General features: G+C 38.1%; 1 protein-coding gene across 1 annotated transcript in view; it reads right to left on the bottom strand.

The window, feature by feature from the left end:
- FCHO2 (FCH and mu domain containing endocytic adaptor 2) overlaps positions 1–18741 on the bottom strand; it is a 120177-nt gene that overhangs the window by 75090 nt on the left and 26346 nt on the right. Inside the window, exons 3-6 of the mRNA XM_079791560.1 lie at positions 17233–17307; positions 13757–13898; positions 13521–13673; positions 5681–5785 (exon numbers count right to left, since the gene is read on the bottom strand). Of these exons, the coding sequence (XP_079647686.1) occupies positions 5681–5785; positions 13521–13673; positions 13757–13898; positions 17233–17307 (475 nt within the window). The remainder of the gene's footprint in view (positions 1–5680; positions 5786–13520; positions 13674–13756; positions 13899–17232; positions 17308–18741) is intronic.

The following is an 18741-nucleotide window of genomic DNA, read 5'->3' on the forward strand; positions in this document are numbered from 1 at the left end:
GATAGGGGCAATCAGGTTGGCAGGGAAGCAGTTAGACATCAATCAGGCTGGCAGGGGAGTGGTTAGGGGGTGATCAGGCTGGCAGGCAGAAGCAGTTAGGGGCAATCAGGAAGGCAGGCAGGCGAGCAGTTGGGAGCCAGCAGTCCTGGATTGTAAGAGGGATGTCCGACTGCCTGTTTAGGCCCGATCCTGGTAGGGCAGTCGGACATCCCTCGAGGGGTCCCAGATTGGAGAGGGTGCAGGCTGGGCTGAGGGACACACACACACACACCCCCGTGCACAAATTTCGTGCACCAGGCCTCTAGTATTTAATATCCAGTTTTCTTCAACATTGAATTCCATGATCAAAAATCACTAAGCCAAATGATCATGTCCATATTTGTGTTAACCTTCTGACCTTAAAAAACGTGCAATTACAGTTTTGGCAATAATACAACAATAATCAAAACACTTCAATCAATTTTATTCATGAGGAATAACAGAATTAAACAGAGTGCTTGTTTTGACTAATTTTGACCAAGTCAATGAGAATACCAACAGTGCAAGATCCTGAATTAGTCTTAAGAACTGAGGACTATTCAGCAGGAGCATGATTCTACTTTATGTTCATATTATAAAAAGTCACCCTCAGCTTAAATTTCTGTAACTTAATGAACCAGAGATTGTCTCATAGGTAGGTAGACCAAAATCCAGGAAAGCTTTGTCAAAACTGCGTATGATGACTCCTAATTCCAAGAAAATTGTGCCACCTTTTCAGTCTCTTTTGAAACAGCTACAGTGAATAAGGCAGATGCTTAATTATTTAGAAAAATCTTGAGCATGAAACCACACACAAACTCAACACATGATTCAAATGCAATTCTGAAATTGTGCTGCGTTTTCTTGGTGGGTAGACATTGCTAAATATCCTCAAAATTAGTGACTGCTAAACTCAGAGCAATTCAGCAATGGAAATATACTCTCAAGTGTTTGAATATACTAAATAATGAATATAAATAAATGAACTTTCTTGGACAAATGAGATTTTTTTCCTCCTTTCAAATTCACTGTTTTTATGTACTGTTATACTAGAGACTAGAGGCCTGGTGCATGAAAATTGGTGCATTCGGGTGGGTCCCTCAGCCCAGCCTGCACCCTCTCACAATCCGGGACCCGAGTGGGTCCCTAGGCCTGGCCTAGGATGGGTCCCTAGGCTTGGCCTGAGATCAGGGTCTATCGGGGCTTTCCTTCCCCTGGCTGCAGGCAGCTGGCCCCACCCCTGCCGCTGCCACTGCTTGCCATCTGTGCAGCACTGCCCCCCTCTCCTGCCACCGGTGGCCTCCCTCTGCAGGCGACAGGCTAGGGTGCGATGGCTTGGCTGGCCTGGGCCTCCCTCTTTCTTTGCTGGGGGGCGGGACCAGCCCTGCAAGGGGCCGTCTGCCTACCTGATCACCCCTAACCACTGGCCTGCCTACCTGATCACACCTAACCACTTGCCTGCCTACCTGATCACCCCTAACCACTCTGTCTGCCTGCCTGCCCCTAACTGCTTGCTTTGGGGCGGGGCCAGCCTGCAAGGGGCCATGGTGGTCTGGTCTCTGGTCGTTTCGGTTGTGATGCCTCTGGCCTTTTATTATATAGGATATCTACAGAGAAGCACTCTAATTCTAAAACCTTACTCTGGGGGTGCTGCTTAAACAAATCTCAGTCTTCTTGAACTAGCAGCCATCAAACTGTTAAAAGTGAACAAAATCTCCATATTGTTTCAAGTTGTTCAAGTGTCATTAACTGATAGTGGTAAAAAGCATAAACACAAAGAAAAGTCACAATTTGAATCATGCTTATTCTCACCCCAAATGAAAAAAATTAAATCACAAATACTCCAAGTACATTCTAACCTTTTTCACCCCAGGGACTCAATTTCCTTCCCCACTAGTAAATATAGGTCCTACCACCCAAATTTGATACTCATTAGACTGACAGGTTCCTTCCTATTGGGATTTAGGTCAACTGCTTAGGCTGGAACAAAAGGAAACTGGAGATGTACAATAATTCTTTTCACCTCTAAATAACCCAAATTAAAGTCTACTATCTATTAACAAACAATAGTTAATCTATACTGCCAGTGTAAGAAAGAGAAAGAGAGAAAGAGACAGAGAGAAAGAGACAGAGAGAGAGATGGAGAAGAGAGAGAGAGAGAACACATTAGCACAGTATACCATCATCTTTATTTAAGAGCAGCATGGCTATTTATATATCTAATCAAATAAATTAATGTTCCCATCTTGGAAATGTCAGGATAAACAACTAAAATGCCAATTTGGGGGGGGGGGGAATATAATGAGAAAGCAAAAGACAAAGATAAGGAAAGAAAAAAGTGAATGCTAACAATTCTTTTTTTTTTTTTAAATATATTTTATTGATTCCCCACAGAGAGGAAGGGAGAGGGATAGAGAGCTAGAAACATCGATGAGAGAGAAACATCGATCAGCTGCCTCCTGCACACACCCCACTCGGGATGCGCCCGCAACCAAGGCACATGCCCTTGACCGGAATCAAACCTGGGACCCCTCAGTCCGCAGGCCGACGCTCTATCCACTGAGCCAAACCGGTTTCGGCCTAACAATTCTTTTAAGAATAGTTTTATAGGCCAGCCAGCTCGATACCCAGTAGGGGGTGTGCAGGAGGCAGCTGATCAATGATTCTCTCTCATCATAGATATTTCTATCTCTCCCTCTCTGAAATCAATAAAAAAATATTTTTAAAAAAGAAAGGAATACTTTTATAAAGTACTATAAACAAAAAACCCTGACTCTAGCAAATTCTAATTCCTGTTTTTTCAAACAAATAATGGAAAGGCAAATACTTTCACTGATAGGAACTAGTCATTTTAATACAAAATTAACTAGTCAACAATAATTGCCTTATAAATGAGTGTTCCGATTTAGAAGACAAAAGGGCACTTGCTGAAGTCTACAATGATCTTAGTTGCTATAGAAATTAAAACTTTTTATCTCACCAGAATTAGAGCCTCAACTTAACACAACTATAAGCCCTCCTTGAAATATTATTATTTCCCAACTGCCCTGACATTATACTTCCCAGTTTTCTTCCTTCTCTGGCTTCTCCTACTTGGGTTTCAGCATCTCTTCCTCTATCAAACTGTCAATGATGAATCTCTCAGAGTGTGGGTGGCCCTTTTTCCCCCACACTCTGTCCAAAGGTGATGTCATTATGGCTTTGTGTGCTGACAAGCCCCTATTTTATACATGCTCACAATCCTTTATTCAAAACCTCTGGGACCAGGTGTTTGGGAATTCAATATTTTGGATTTTTTAAATAAAGATATTATGATGCTATTACCATATATTTCATAATACTACCAGCAGGACCTGCAGTGGCATCTATTTATCAAAAACAGTATTTCTAAAAGAAAACATGTACATTTAGTCTAAGTAATATAAATAAAGAGTATAGAAACAGCCTCACATCAGTTTAAGTCAAGTTTTGCTGCAAAATGAATTATAGAAAAACGCTTTTTGTTTTCAGAGCTTTTGGAATCCAGCTTACTTAGATCCTACAAAACTGCCCGTTTGTTGTCTCCACTTAGGTATAGGCTGTTCAAAACTGAACATCTGGTCCCCTCTGACTCCTCAAACTAACAATAGTTCTTCATCTAGTCTTTCCCATTCATCTCTACCCATACAGACTTACAAGCCAACACTCAGAAGAGATCTTTTTTTTTTTTTTCAGAAGAGATCTTGATCTCTCTAGAATTCTTCCATCCACCCCACTCCTGCCATCTCCAAATGCATTCACTTCTCACGTTCTCCAAGGCCACCACATTGGCCCTCATTCTTTTCACCTCACTATTAACTGCCTTCCAAACCAGACTCTTTTTTATTTTCCCCAATTATTTTTTATTCATAGGCAGGGATGTAGAAGATCAGACTTTTATCTTTTTAATATTTTTATTGTTTTCAGAGAGGAAGGGAGAGGGAGAGTTAATTCTCCTTTGTCCTCACTATAATCTATTCTTCACAAAACTGCCAGAATTATCTTTTAAAATTCGGACCAGACCATGTCACATACTTGCATACTACCCTCCAATGTCTTCAAATTACTCTTAGAAGAAAACCAAACCCTTACTTAAGCCTGGTCCTTGCCTATGTTCTCCTTAACCTCATGCCTCACCATCATCTCTCCTTACTCAGTTTTAGCAAGCATTTTACACTTTCTATAATGTGACAGCCCTTTTACATCTCTGGGTCTTCATACCTATATGGTCTCCAATGCCTGGAACACTCTGGCCCTAGAATGAGTCTCTTACTTATTCTTCATCTCAGTTTTAAATGTCACTTCCCAAAAAAATGCCTTTCCTAACTCCCTACTCCAAATTAGGTTCACTTTTATTATATCTCATGGAAGCCTATTCTTTTCCCTTATAACACTGTAATAATTTATAACTTTATATTTAGGCATGTATTTAATGTCTGCCTCTCTCCTCTATACTCCCAGAGCAGAGAGATACTTGTTTTATTTAAGTAGATACAGTATACACCCAGCACAGTGCCCACAACAGGATAAGTAAAGATGGATGGATGGATGCCTACACACAAGCAAGCCTTTGGTTTCTGATATGTGAGTCCTTCACCACTCCCAGTGAGAAGACTCCCTAGAGTCCAAAAAGTCAGATTTTGTAAGTCCTTCTTTCACACTTACTGCGTGCCTAGCATCATCTGAAAACTGTTTTAAGTGCTGAGGAAATAGCAGTGAACAAGTCAATACCTGCTCTCACAGAACTTACATTTTTGTGGGGGAAGACAAAATTTAAAAAATATATATTTTTACACACACACACACGCAGGTATGCGTGCTTCACCATGTTTCTAGCCCCTCAGACATGATGACTAAGAATAATGTTCTAAGAAGAGGTTCTTCCACCATCCTCAGTATCAGAGTGATGATGATGCAGCTGAACCATGATGAACAAGTAGCATAACAAATAAATCCTTGCTACTCTAAGTCACTGAGATTTGGAGGGAGAGGTTCTTTGTTACCTCAGCATACCCAGCCTATCCTGACTAATACAACAAATAAAATTCATGGTATGTTATATAATGAAAGGTGCTATGGGGCAAGGCGGTGGGGGGAGGCGCAAGAGGACAAGAGGGTGGGGATGGAAGTTTTAGGAATGATTCATAAAAGGCACCCATCTTAAACCTAGGCTTTAATTAGGCTCTAAGAACAACAAATCAAATATAATTATCCCAAGCTTATGGAAAACAGACATTTTTTTATTGTCTGTCTTCTCTTGCTAAAATGGAAGTTTTACGAAAGCAGAGAGTTTTGTTTTGTTAACTGCTATATCCTCAGCATGGAGTCATTTCCAGTTTCCTTCTTAAGCAGGAGTCAATTTTAAAACCCATATATAAGGCCTGGATTCATCATTTATCAATGTCCTCATTTTCCCCAATTCTCTTTAAATAGCCTCTTCTGAATAATCCATTATATTATAATTATTGCATCTTGGTCCTCAATCTCCAAAACAAAATGTGTATTTTTAAAACAGCATTATTAAAACATTGACAATGTGCATTTTAACATTTCTAGTACTAAAAAAAGTATATGACAGAAAAATTGTATTTAATCAATATACATAAATATCCTATCTTAGATTTAAAGCCTTAAAAATACCAACCTGAGCTGTTTCTGTCATTTTCTGTTCAAAATCAGCTTTTGCTAATGCATATTTTTCCACGTAGAGTTTATAGGTATCTGTAGCTTTCTTAGATTTAACAGCTGCCTGTAACAAAACAAAAACATTTTGAACTACAAAATTAACTTTCTTCTTTCTTGATATAAGTTAAAATGAAATAACAATTTAATGCATGTTAAGGGATGAGGCAAATTTTAGAAGATAATTGTACTGGGAACATCTATTTTTTTTAAAGCAAGAAACATCTTTCATAGGAAACAACCAAATAGCAATACTATATTAAGTAAAAACAACTTTCTAAATAGTACATATGCGTAGAAATACCATAAATTCTTAGAATAAAATTACAGAAACTAAATGTCCTAGTAGTAACATACTTGACCACTTTTGTAAAGTCATTACTAAAAGGGAAGTTGGGGCATTTGTTCTTAAATAAGGAAATTATTGTTTAAAAGCAATAAGCTACATTTCTTCTCATAAATAAAAGATGGGTTTTAGCAGATTACCTATGATAATAAATCTTACATCTTACTCATTTTATTCATTAGAGCATTGTAAATAAATTTACTGATATACTACCAAAAATATTTCTGCTTAAGTGCCTATAATTTTTATAATAAAGTCCTATGAAGCAAATATAGACATATAAAATAAGTACTTAGTCATAGTTCACAAATATGAGTGCTTTCTAAATGGTCTTTTATAAAAATAAAGGTTTGTGAGTAAGGGTAAGACACATACTATGTCATAATAGTAAGTATTTATTTTCAAATTTACCAAAGGAAAAATGATTCAGAGATCTATGCACACTTTTTTTAAGCTACATTCATGCTCATAATAATATTATAGCCCTGGCTGGGTGGCTCAGTTGCTGAAGCATCATCCTGTATACCAAAATGGTTTGGGGTTCAATTCCTGGTCAGGGTTTGTGTGGGAGACAACCCACTGAGTCTCTTTCACATCCATGTTTCTCTCTCTCCCCCCGACCTTCCTCTCTCTCTCAAAATCAATGAAAGCATATCCTCAGGTGAGGATTAAAATAATAATAATCTATTATAGGGCAAAATAAATTATTTACTTAGACTTGGATTTGAATATATCTAAATCAGAGACCCACTACACATCTAGTATGACATCACCTCTGAGCAGAACAATCAGAAAAAAGCACCCTTCCTCTGAGCTGTTGACCCCACCAAAGCAAGTGAACCACAGGCTGTATTTCAGCCACGAACTCACAACCTTTGGACACAACTATATGCTACAGCTTTGTTCAAAATGTTAACCAAATATAAATCCCTTAATTTCATCTAAATTATTACCTTATGTTAAACCTTTTCTGGTTTATATCAAGGCTCAATCATTTTTTTTAAATATATTTTTATTGATTTCAGAGAGGAAAGGAGAGGGAGAGAGAGACAGAAACATCAATGATGAGAGAGAATCATCGATTGGCTGCCTCCTGCACAACCCCCACTGAGGATCGAACCCGCAATCTAGGCATGTGCCCTTGACCAGAATCGAACCCGGGACCCTTCAGTCCGCAGGCCAACACTCTATCCATTGAGCCAAACCAGCCAGGACTCAATCATTTCTTTTATAATCCCTAGTTACCATATATTTTTCAAATGGTCCCTACATACATACACACACACACACACACACACACACACACACACACACACACACACAACAGTATTTAGCCCAAAGTATTTTAACCCTCCAAAAAGTTTTAACTAATTTAGTTAGGAAACTTTTGCATTAATGACATGGACATCATATCAATTCACTGTTTGATGTGTATGTTACAGAATATTCTATAGGTAAATGTTCCCATAGTTCACTTTTTTAAATTTTTTTTATTGATTTCAGAGAGGAATAGAGAGACAGAAACATCAATGATGAGAATCAATGATTGGCTGCCTCCTGCAAGCCCTCTACTGGGGATCGAGCCAAAACTCGAGCATGTGCACTGACTGGGAATCAAACCTGCAACCTCCTAATTCAACTCTCCACCACTGAGTGACACCAGGTGGTCTGTAGCTCACAATTTTTTAAGTAATTTTTTTTGAAATGCCAACTTTTTATTACATCTTGTTCATATTCTTTTATAAATTTTTGGAAAAAATTAAATATTACATAGACAAATGCAGTCCCATTTCTTTCCCAGTCTCATTCCCTCCATTTGTTCTGCAAAGGTAATTCCATTCATGTGGCTTAGTGTTTACTGTTCCCATGCTTATCTATAATAATAAAAGCGTAATATGATAATTAGACCAGTGTCCTTCCGGACGATCTTCCGGACGAAGCCGGGGCTGTGAGGGAAGCCCGGGTCCTGGGTGCCAGAGGGAAGCCGGTGCCAGCAGCTGGGGAAAGGAAGGCCTTCTCTTGCGCTAATTTCATGCATCGGGCCTCTAGTAAATAAAAAAGGGTTTTCTGACAGAGAACCCTTACATTAAAGACTCTGTCAAAGGCATCAAAATCTACATATTCTTCCCTCAACATTATACTTTTCAGATGTACCCATTCAGGTCATTCTGGCTTTTTTTTTTTTTTTTTTTTTTTTTTACTTTTGTAATAGAAATTTTAGCACACACACACACACACACACACACACACACAAATAAAGGGTAATAACTCCCATGAACCTAACTTTAAGATTCTATACATTCCTCCCCCTCTAGTATTTTTTCTTTTACTAGAGTATTTTAATTCCCATATCTATCAGTTTACCCTTTTATTTATTTTACCCATTTATTTAAACTGCTGAATAATCTCATTATATGAAACATTCTCCTCCTGCCAAACATTAAAGTTGTTTTACATAAGATTTTTCCCCAACCTGACAATCAACCTATTTATAATTAAAGAAATCTAATTTTTATATGTATATGGTTACTTATATATTTAAACTTATTTCTGACAACTTATAGAGTTTTTGGTGTACCATTCTTTTACTTTGCTCTCTATTTCCTTTCTCTCTTCTTGATAAATTTTAATATCCTCTTCTCTTTGTTGATTTAGGAGATGTATTATTATACTTATTTTAGTAGTTACACTTAATGTACATATTTGACTACTACTAAAACGGTAAAGCACACCATTACTTGTGTACCACTAAAATAAAATAAAAAATGTCAATTAAACCATGAAATAATGCTTTCTTATAACTTAAAATTTTATTTTATACTTATTCCAAGAGCTATTTTAGACTTACTTTGAGGTAGATTTTTATTCTATACCACTCCTATATGACAGAATAAGAAGGAAAGGAAAATGAATCATTTGAAATACTCCTAAATCTTCATATTCAGGTTCTGACTCCTCAATTATTTTCCAATTCAGGGGTCACTGATATCTGTTTTTTCCCACATATTATCCTCTATATCATCAAGAGCAAAAGTGTTCCACTATATCTCCAAACTTTCTTTTAAACACTGGAGCTTACATTTTCTTGATTTTACCAAAAGGTCTCAACAAAAGGTTTTCACACAACAATCAGAATTATTCCTTCCTCAACTGGTCTTAAAATGATGTGTTAACTGAGGCATCAAAGTAATGCAGTTGCCCAATCATGCCACCTGGCATAACAACTAAGTTCTCATGGGCAATAAAACTACACCACAAAGGCTACCTTAACAACAGTGGTTATATGATACCACTGACTGAAAATGCATTCTGATTTCAGAGATGTGAGGAAAAAAGAAATATCTGGTAGCTTTTAATAACTTTTTCCTCTGGTGTCTAGGTCTAAATTTATCTTTATTTTAACATGCTCAATACCAAAAATGTACTTAAACCTGAGGCCTCTAGAATTTCTTCCAATTCTGAAAAATTCTCAGCTGTTAAATTCAAATACTATCTGCCCACCATTCTCTCCATTTTTTCCTTTTGAATTTATTAGATGAATGTTAGTAATCTTTATTTCTCTGTATTATGCTGGGTGGATTCCCTTGGTAATATCGTCCAAATTCTCTTTGCCTATATCAAGTCCAGTTTGTCTTCTTTATTCCTTTTTTTTTTAAATTTCAATACCACATTTTTCAGTTCCAAGTTTTATAATTAGCTATTTTCCTATCTAGTAGATCTTATTTCATTATGCTTCTTTTAGTTTTTTAATCTTCTTTAACATCTATATATATAAAAGCCCAGCGACCAGAACGGTGGAACGACCGGTTGCTATGACTCCCACTGCAGCGGCCAGCTGGCCCAATGGGGGCCCCAACTGGCCCCTCCAACTGCCTGTGACCCCTCTCCCAGATGGCCCCGCCCCCGATCGGCTCCCCCCATTGGGGGCGGGGCTGGCCAACCTCCCACGGCCACTGCCCCCCCACTGGCCCACCCCAATGCCCCTATCAGGGTGGGCCGGCCAGACCCCACCCATGCACGAATTTGTGCACCGGGCCTCTAGAAAGTTTATATAGACTTATCTCTTTGAATCTCGACACACATAAATGTTTTTGCTCATCTGTCTTATAAATTTAAATATCATCTGGAGTGCATTCTTATTCCAACTGTTAAATTTATTGGTGTCTGTCTTAATATTAGATTTCTTAGATGTGCTCTAAAATTTGGTTGTTTACTCATTTCAAATGGGAGGTTTCTTGTTTTTCCCGCCTCTTCTCTCTCCATCAGTCCTGCTGGACAACTCCATAGAATACAATGTAAATGATATCTCCTAGAATTGTGTTATGTTCTATCCTTACGCTCACCCATTCCCATCCAGCAGTTTTTAAGTTATCTCCTGCCAGCCCTCCAAAGCCCCAGTTTACTATCAGTCTTATGAAAGTCGTTTTTCATTACTTCCCCAGAAGAATACTGGGGATATGGCCAAAGTAGTCATGAATTGATTCCTTGGCTTGACTGAACCATAGTCAAAACTGTATGCCCCAAACCCCAACTTCCAATAAAGCCCTAGTTAGCAGTCCAAGAGCCTTTTTTCTTCCCCACCTATAGCTTGATACAGTGAGTGGAACTCTTGTGATTATCTTTTTTTTCTGATCTTTCTTTGATCAAAACTAAAAACAGAACACAGTGTATGTTAGAAAAAACAGCACAGAAAAACTGTGGCTTCAGTTCAACCTGACCATGTCAGAGTCCATCACTATCAGTCTTGAATTAATCCTAATGGTCAGGCTAATTATCAGGACAGTCAATTTCTCTTTCCTACTTTTCCTTATTCCAGATCACAGCCTGAAAGTAAGAGTCGTTAAAGTCCCTAGAGATGTCCTATCAATGAAAAGCATTCAGCAGTAATAGGAAAATATAGACACCAATAACACCACCCAGGATGAGCGAGTCTCACCTATTCAAAAGGTTGATTCGCTGGACCAGGCTGTTCACAGCAGAAAAATGATTGGTCAAAGTGTTCATTTTGCTCTGAATCTACTACAACATTCTACTCTGTAAAGTCATAATTTTCTTTTGTTGCCATAGCAATGCTTATTGTCTCTTCTACTAGACAACCTTAGTTTTGAAAGTAATCATGTTCTTTCAAAAATAGTTGTTTATGGCATATTTCAAAAATCTAGAATATTCCAAAAACTGATGTGGAACCACAAAGGACCCCAAATAGCCACAACAATCTTTAGAAAGAAGAACAAAGTTGGAGGACTCACGCTGCCTGATATCAAACTACCAGTATACTACAAGGCTCTAGTAATCAAAACATCATGGTAATGGCATAAAAACAGACATATAGATCAATGGAAAAGAATAGAGAGCCCAGAAATAAACCCACGCTGTTAGTCAATTAGTATTTGACAAAGGAGGAAAAAACATACAATGGGCTAAAGATAAGTGTATTCAATAAATGGTGTTGGGAAAACTGGACAGATATATGCAAAAAAAAAAATGAACTTGACCACCTTCTTATACCAGATACAAGAATAGACTCAACATGAAATACTTAAATGTCAGGCTCAAAACCATAAAAATCCTAGAAGAAAACATAGGCAGTAAAATCTCAGACATTTCTCATAACAATATTTTTTCTGATCTCCTTAGGCAAGGGAAACAAAGGAAAAAAAATAAACAAAAGGAACTACACCAAACTAAAAAGTTTTTCCACAGCAAAGGAAACCAACAAAATGAAAAGACAACCCACTGAATGGGGTAACATATTCACCAATAATATCTCTGATAAAGGGTTAATATCAAGAACTTATAAAATGCAACACCAAAAAAACAAACAATCCAATTAAAAAAATGCGGCAAAGGGCCTGAATAGACACTTCTCCAATGAGGACATACAGATGGCCAATAGACATATGAAAAGATTCTCAACATCTCTGATCATCAGATAAATGACAATTAAAACCACAATGAGATGTAGCCTCACACCTGTCAGAATGACTATCATCAATAAATCAACCAACAACAAGTATTGGGGAGAATGTGGAGAAAAGGGAGCACTGTTGCACTGTTGGGAATGCAGATTGGTGCAGCCACTGTGTAAAGCAGTATGGAGTTACTTCAAAATATTTAAAATGGAACTGCCTTATGACCCAGCAATTCCACTTCTGGTATTTATATGAAAAAACCTGAAACACTAATTTGAAAGACTACATGCATCCCTATGTTAATTACTATGCCTCATCTTTCTCCCTCTCCCAATTTTTATTTATTGCACAACATAAAGGAAATATATTAACCCAAATTCTATCAACTCTTTTGATTTTTCAATATTCTCTTCTAGTTTCTGCCCAAGTATGCACACTTTTATAATTATTATAATTGTAATATGGTTAAAATTTGGTTTTCTTTTTTTACAGATATTTCAAAACTTTACAAAGCTTTTAAAACTGTCACTCCCTATGGCTCATTCCTAATAGAAACTATACCACATCAAACAAATGAATGGTTAAACTGTTTTGAAAGGAGGAAAAAAAACTACTTTCAATTAAAACACAAGTGGGGAAAGGGTTGTGGTTTACCACAATACTACATAAATGTACTCAAAGTCAGCAATAAATTGACCACAACCTGTATTTAAAGCTTATCTTCAAGTATCTATGCCTTTCTTGCTTCAAAAAGTTTTACCTCATTGTTAAATCTTATACCAAGCAATATCTCATCAATTATCTTTTATAAATATACTAGAGGCCCGGTGCACGAAATTGGTGCACAGGGGGGTGGGTAGGGGAGGGTGTGTGTCCATCAGCCCAGCCTGCACCCTCTCCAATCTGGGACCCCTCTCACAATCCAGGACTGCTGACTCCCAACCATTCGCCTGCCTGCCTGCCTGCTTGATCGCCCCTAACTGCTTCTCCTGCCAGCCTGATCACCTCCTAACCAATCCCCTACCAGCCTGATCGATGACTAACTGCTCCCCGGCTGGCCCAATTGCCCCTAACTGCTCTTCCCTGCTGGCCTGGTTGCCCCCAACTGCCCTCCTCTGCCGGCCCGGTCACCCCTAACTGCCCTCCCCTGCAGGCCTGATCGCCCCCAACTGCCTTCCCTTGTAGGCCTGGTCCCCCCCAACTGCCCTCCCCTGCCGACCATCTTGTGGTGGCCATCTTGTGTCCACATGGGGGTGGCCATCTTGTGTGTTGGAGTGACGGTCAATTTGCATATTACTCTTTTATTAGATAGTATCCTGTAAATTGCTACAGACAAAAAGAAATCATTCCTTTTTATGTATTTGCTAATCTATTTACCATACACAACATATTTTATAAGTCTATCTGTTTCATTCAGGTATATCACTAATACTCAGAGGTACAGTGTCTTCATCTTAAATCTGAGATCATTCTTGATTATTAAATGCATTCTTGTATTTAACAGTACTTTGAAATCACAGAGGATTTATTTTTATTACAATTACCTTTTCTATTTCTCTTTGTGTAGCTCCTTCCTTTTTCAAACGTTCTTGTTCTACACACTTGGCATTATAATTTTCCTTGGATTTCTGGAGGGCCTGAGTTATGCTCTGAATGGTTTGAACAGCTTCCAGAGTTCCTGCAACTTCTTCTTTAGTCTGTTTGGTATGAAATGATTCATCAAAAATGATCAAGCTGTAAAGCACTCAATATCTGACCTTTATCGAAAAAAAATTGATACCTTTTTATGAGACTTTACTTGTTCTTCTCCATACTTCTGAACTTCCTTTATTAATTCTTGTAATTTTCTAACAAGATCCAAGTGACAATTAGCTAATTTCTCTGTAGATGTTTTGAACACATCCCACACTGGTGCAAATGTTCTAAGGGAAAGAAAATATGGGAATAATTTACTAAAAAAAATTTTAAGGCTCCAAAATAGAACCAATGGAATTAATAATGTTACATTCAGCAATTTTAATTAGGTAAAAGATAAAAAATTAAACATCTGCCCTGGCTGGTTTCTCAGTGGTTAGAGCGTCGGCCTGTAGACTGAAGGGTCTCAGGTTCAATTTCCAATCAAGGGCATGTACCTCGGTTGCAGGCTCCATCCCCAGCCCCGGTCAAGGGCGCATGCAGGAGACAATAATCAATGTGTCTCTCTCAAATTGATGTTTCTCTCTCTCTCCCCTTTCCTTCTTCCCCTCTACTTTCTCTAAAAAAAAAAAAAAAAAAAATTCCAGGTGAGGATTCAAAAAAGTTTTTAAATGCTTCATCAGAAATAAAAGTTCCTTTGAATTTAAACATGGAAAAGTTAAAACTTGCACATGATTTTTTAGTGTCATCATTAATTAATAATTATATAAGAACTAGAGTCCAGTGCACGAAATTTGTGCACGGGTAGGGTCCCTAGGGCTGCTGGGGCCTTCCTTCATTCCGCACCACCCCCTGGTGGTCAGCGCACATCATAGCGAGCGATCGAACTCCCGGTCTCCTGGTCGAACTCTTGAGGCGACACTTTGCTTATTAGGCTTTTATATATATATATAGAAGATTATTTTAAAACTATTATCTGAAACCTTTTGAGAGCCATTATAATTATCTATCTGTGTACTTCAACAAACACTAAGAGAGTCCCCTTTTTACTACATAGTTCAAGATGCATGACATACTTTCCTACCAGCTTTTCTCAATATTGAGGGTTTAATATTTTCAGCAGGTTCAAGTACTTCCAAGAATTACTTACTATGTTATAATAGCTTAGATAGTACTTAGAATGCCAATGTTAAATTTGGTTAATAGAGAATGATCTATGAATAATTTTACCCTATAATTTCCTCAGGTACTCCCTACGATATTTTCAACATTATCTGCTTTAAGACAAAATTTCTAATAAAAAAACACACAAAGCAAATAGCAGCAATGATTACTAAGTCAAGAGAACAGAAAAAGAAATTACTTATCCTAATATATACTCTGTGCCAATTATTACATTTCCTACCCAGTAGGAAAGCTAACTAACAATGTTCATTTTAAGCAATAGTAAACAAGTTCAAAGAGGCTTATTAAAATACTTAGGATTGGACTAGCCAATTTGGCTCAATGATTAGAGTGTCAGCCTGTGAACTAAAAGGTCCCAGGTTCAATTCCAGTCAAGGGCACATGCCCAGGTTGCGGGCTTGATAGCCGGTAGGGGGCATGCAGGAGGCAGCTGATCAATGATTCTCTCTCATCACTGATGTTTCAATCTCTCTCTCTCCCTTTCCCTTCCTCTCTGAAATCAATAAATATATACTTTAAAAAGAAAACACTTAGGATTGTTCTGATTAGATATCATTTCACACTTTAAAATCTCATCAGCCCTAAAGCTGGCAAGTAGATGGAAAATTTCGAAAGAAAAAAAAGACACTAAAATGTATCCACTCACAACAGCATCAAAAGACTTGTGCATCACTTCATGTAAACCTGATACATGATGATAGTCTAGATTTCACAAACCAGATAAGATAGAAGTGTCCCTTTACTTTACAAAAGGATTCTTTACAGAGAAAACCAGTTCAACATAAGATTTCTTTAAATACAGGTTTCTTTAAGGAATTTCAAACATCATTCCATTTACAAAAGCTTGATATATACAACTTTTTTCTGGTTAAATAATACACATGAATCTATATAACAAAAGCCTAAGCAACTGTTACGGCAGAACGACCAGAATGACCGGTCGTTATGATGCGCACTGACTACCAGGGTGCAGACGCTCAACGCAGGAGCTGACCTCTGGTGGTCAGTGCACTCCCACAGGGAGAGCGCCGCTCAGCCAGAAGCTGGGCTCACAGCTGGCGAGCACAGCGGCGGTGATGGGAGCCTCTCCTGCCTCCGCTGCAGTACTAAGAAGCAGCGAGCCGAGTGGCAAGGAGCAGCGAGCAGGTGGGCAGTAAGGAGCGAGGGATCCTGGATTGCAGGGGGATGTCCAACTGCTGGCTTAGGCCCAATCACCCGGGAGACCAGGAGTTCTATCGCTTGCTATGATGTGCACTGACCACCAGGGCGCAGCATGGAACGAAGAAAGGCCGGCAGCCAGCAGCCAGGGAAGGGAGGTCCCGGCCAGCAGCCAGCAGCTAGCAGCCGGGAAAGGGAGGCCCGGCTGGCAGTCGGAAGGCCCTGATCGGCCCTGATCACCGGCCAGGCCTAGTGACCCTACCCGTGCATGAATTTCGTGCACGAATTTCGTGCACCGAGCCTCTAGTAGTTATATACATATGTCAGCACTTATATAATGGACAGTGTCACTACCATCTGGATGAACTGAAAAGCACAACTCCTCTTTATCCACGCCACAAAGTCGGGAGACTTTTATTTAGACTCACTCAATGACACTAGAGAATACTTTCATAAAATAATCGTTCTTAACCAGTTTTTTGAATTGCAAAACCATATGTCAATCTGATAACTGGTATAGACCCTCTTCATCAGAAATGAGTTAATAATACCTACCCAAAACTTTACATTAAATTTCAGGGGATTCACAGATGCATCAGAAACCCATATACAGAGGAAATCTTTTACTAAATATCACTATAAAAATCTTTATAAATGTTCCACAAATTATTTTCACATCTGAGCTAAAATACCTCTCCCCAAACTTTAGATAACTAAATCAGACTAAGTATTCCTTCCAGAATTGTTATGTTTCAAATTATACAATTATTCTTCCCAGAGTTGTTATGGCTATGAACCCATCTCATTTTAAACATATTTTTATTAGTAGTATTCATTTTCCAAAAAATACACTTCTTCAATACAAATCCTTAAAAGATTTAATGCTAGTCTATAAAAATCATAAACATTTTTAACAAATTTTAACATTTCAATCATTTGAGTTTTTAAAGATCACTATCTAGCAGAATTTAAATGAAGCTAGAGAAAAAATGAACCTACAGAAAACTAGAATAACATGCATTACACTTAATATTTATAATCTCCAAATTATACTACTGAATGACTATGTCATTTAATAAAGGGCAAAAAATAAGTTTTACATACTTTGACTGTATTCAGTAATTCAGCAAGCTCAATTATATTTTCAATCAAGTCAATAAATAAGTACATTATATATTTTACATTTATGAGCTATTATAGCCTCAATGAAATCTAATATTCTGAAGAACTTTGCCTAAATCAGCATTAAAAAAGAGTTCTCCAAAGAAATTAACTCACCCAAGTTGTGAATAATTGCTTGCAGATTTTGCTAGTTTTGTCATTGACCTGAAGTACACCTCTTCTATTGTGGCTCTGTTAAATAAAATTTCCATATTATAATATTTTCTTTAATTATCAAACACATTAGCAAAATTATCAAAATACTATTAAAACTGTAGAAACAAAAAGATAATTCCAAGTATATGCTAAAGATAAGTATGTAGTCATGAATTTCTGGCCCTTTGTGCACATCTACTTAAAGAACTAATCTGGTATAAAATAAAATAATTTAGGTCACCAGCAAAACTTACATGAAGTCATCACTCTTTTTACCTTTAGTACCAATGGTTATTTAAACAGGAAATGCAAGAGTGCTGCTTCTTGTATTTTTCTCTCTCTCTGTAAACTGATTCAGTGTGAAAGTCATTTATTTTTAACTAGAGGCCCGGTGCACGAATTCATGCACGGGTGGGGTCCAGCTGGCCCACCCCGATCATTGGCCGGCCTGCCCGGCCCCCATTCGGGGTGTGGGGGGCGATTGGGGGCGGAGCTGGCCAGTGGGAGGGGCCGCGGGTGGTTGGCCGGCGCCGTGGGCCCTGCCCGCTAGTCAAACTCCCAGTCGAACTCCTAGTTGAGGGGACAATTTGCATATTAGCCTTTTATTATATAGGATACCTACTTAGTGTACTTAATATAGTTTATTTCCAACATTGTGATTTCATTATTATACACATTTACTAGAACAAGAGATTAATAACAGTCTTTTGCACAATACTAAATATTAATTATTAGCATGTCTGAAATCCTGAACTTCAAGGTTTAATCTGTTTTGTGATTAGATCTAAAACACAAACAAGTATTTCCTACTGTAATACTTTCTTATATAACTACTGTTCAGCTTATAGGATTTTAGGCTTTAAAAAAAAGATCAGCCCTAGCTGGTTTGGCTCAGTGGATAGAACGTTGGCCTGGGGACTAAAGGGTCGCAGGTTTCATTCTGGTCACGGGCACATGCACGGGTTGCGGGCTTGATCCCCGGTGTGGGGCCTGCAGGAGGCAGCTGATCAGTGATTCTTTCTCATCATTGATGTTTCTCTCTCTCCCTCTCCCGTGCTCTCTGAAATCAATAAAAATATATTTTTTAAAAAAAAGATCAACCAAAGCCATTAAGCATGAGGTAAAAAAATTTTTCCCATAGACACATAACCTACATATACAACATATGAGACAGTATTTGTTGTATATATTGGCCTTCTTCACACTACAAAACTTAAGTCCCATCTTACCTCTGTAATTACCCTGTCCCTTCTCAATCTGTGCTACCCTTAATAGTGGAACAGCCTATAACCACCACTGCCCTTCCATTTACTTTGATAGGTTGAACTAACTTCCTGCTTTTAATATCCAAATCCAGAACTCCACACTGCTCTTGCATCAAATCATGTTTAATATCTAAATGCCTCAAGCATAACTCTACTTAAAATATCTTGAATACCTCATACTCAGATTATCCAAACTAAGCTTATC

The sequence above is a fragment of the Cnephaeus nilssonii genome (genome assembly GCF_951640355.1).
Source record: "Cnephaeus nilssonii genome assembly, chromosome: 2".
Lineage (NCBI taxonomy): Eukaryota > Metazoa > Chordata > Mammalia > Chiroptera > Vespertilionidae > Cnephaeus > Cnephaeus nilssonii.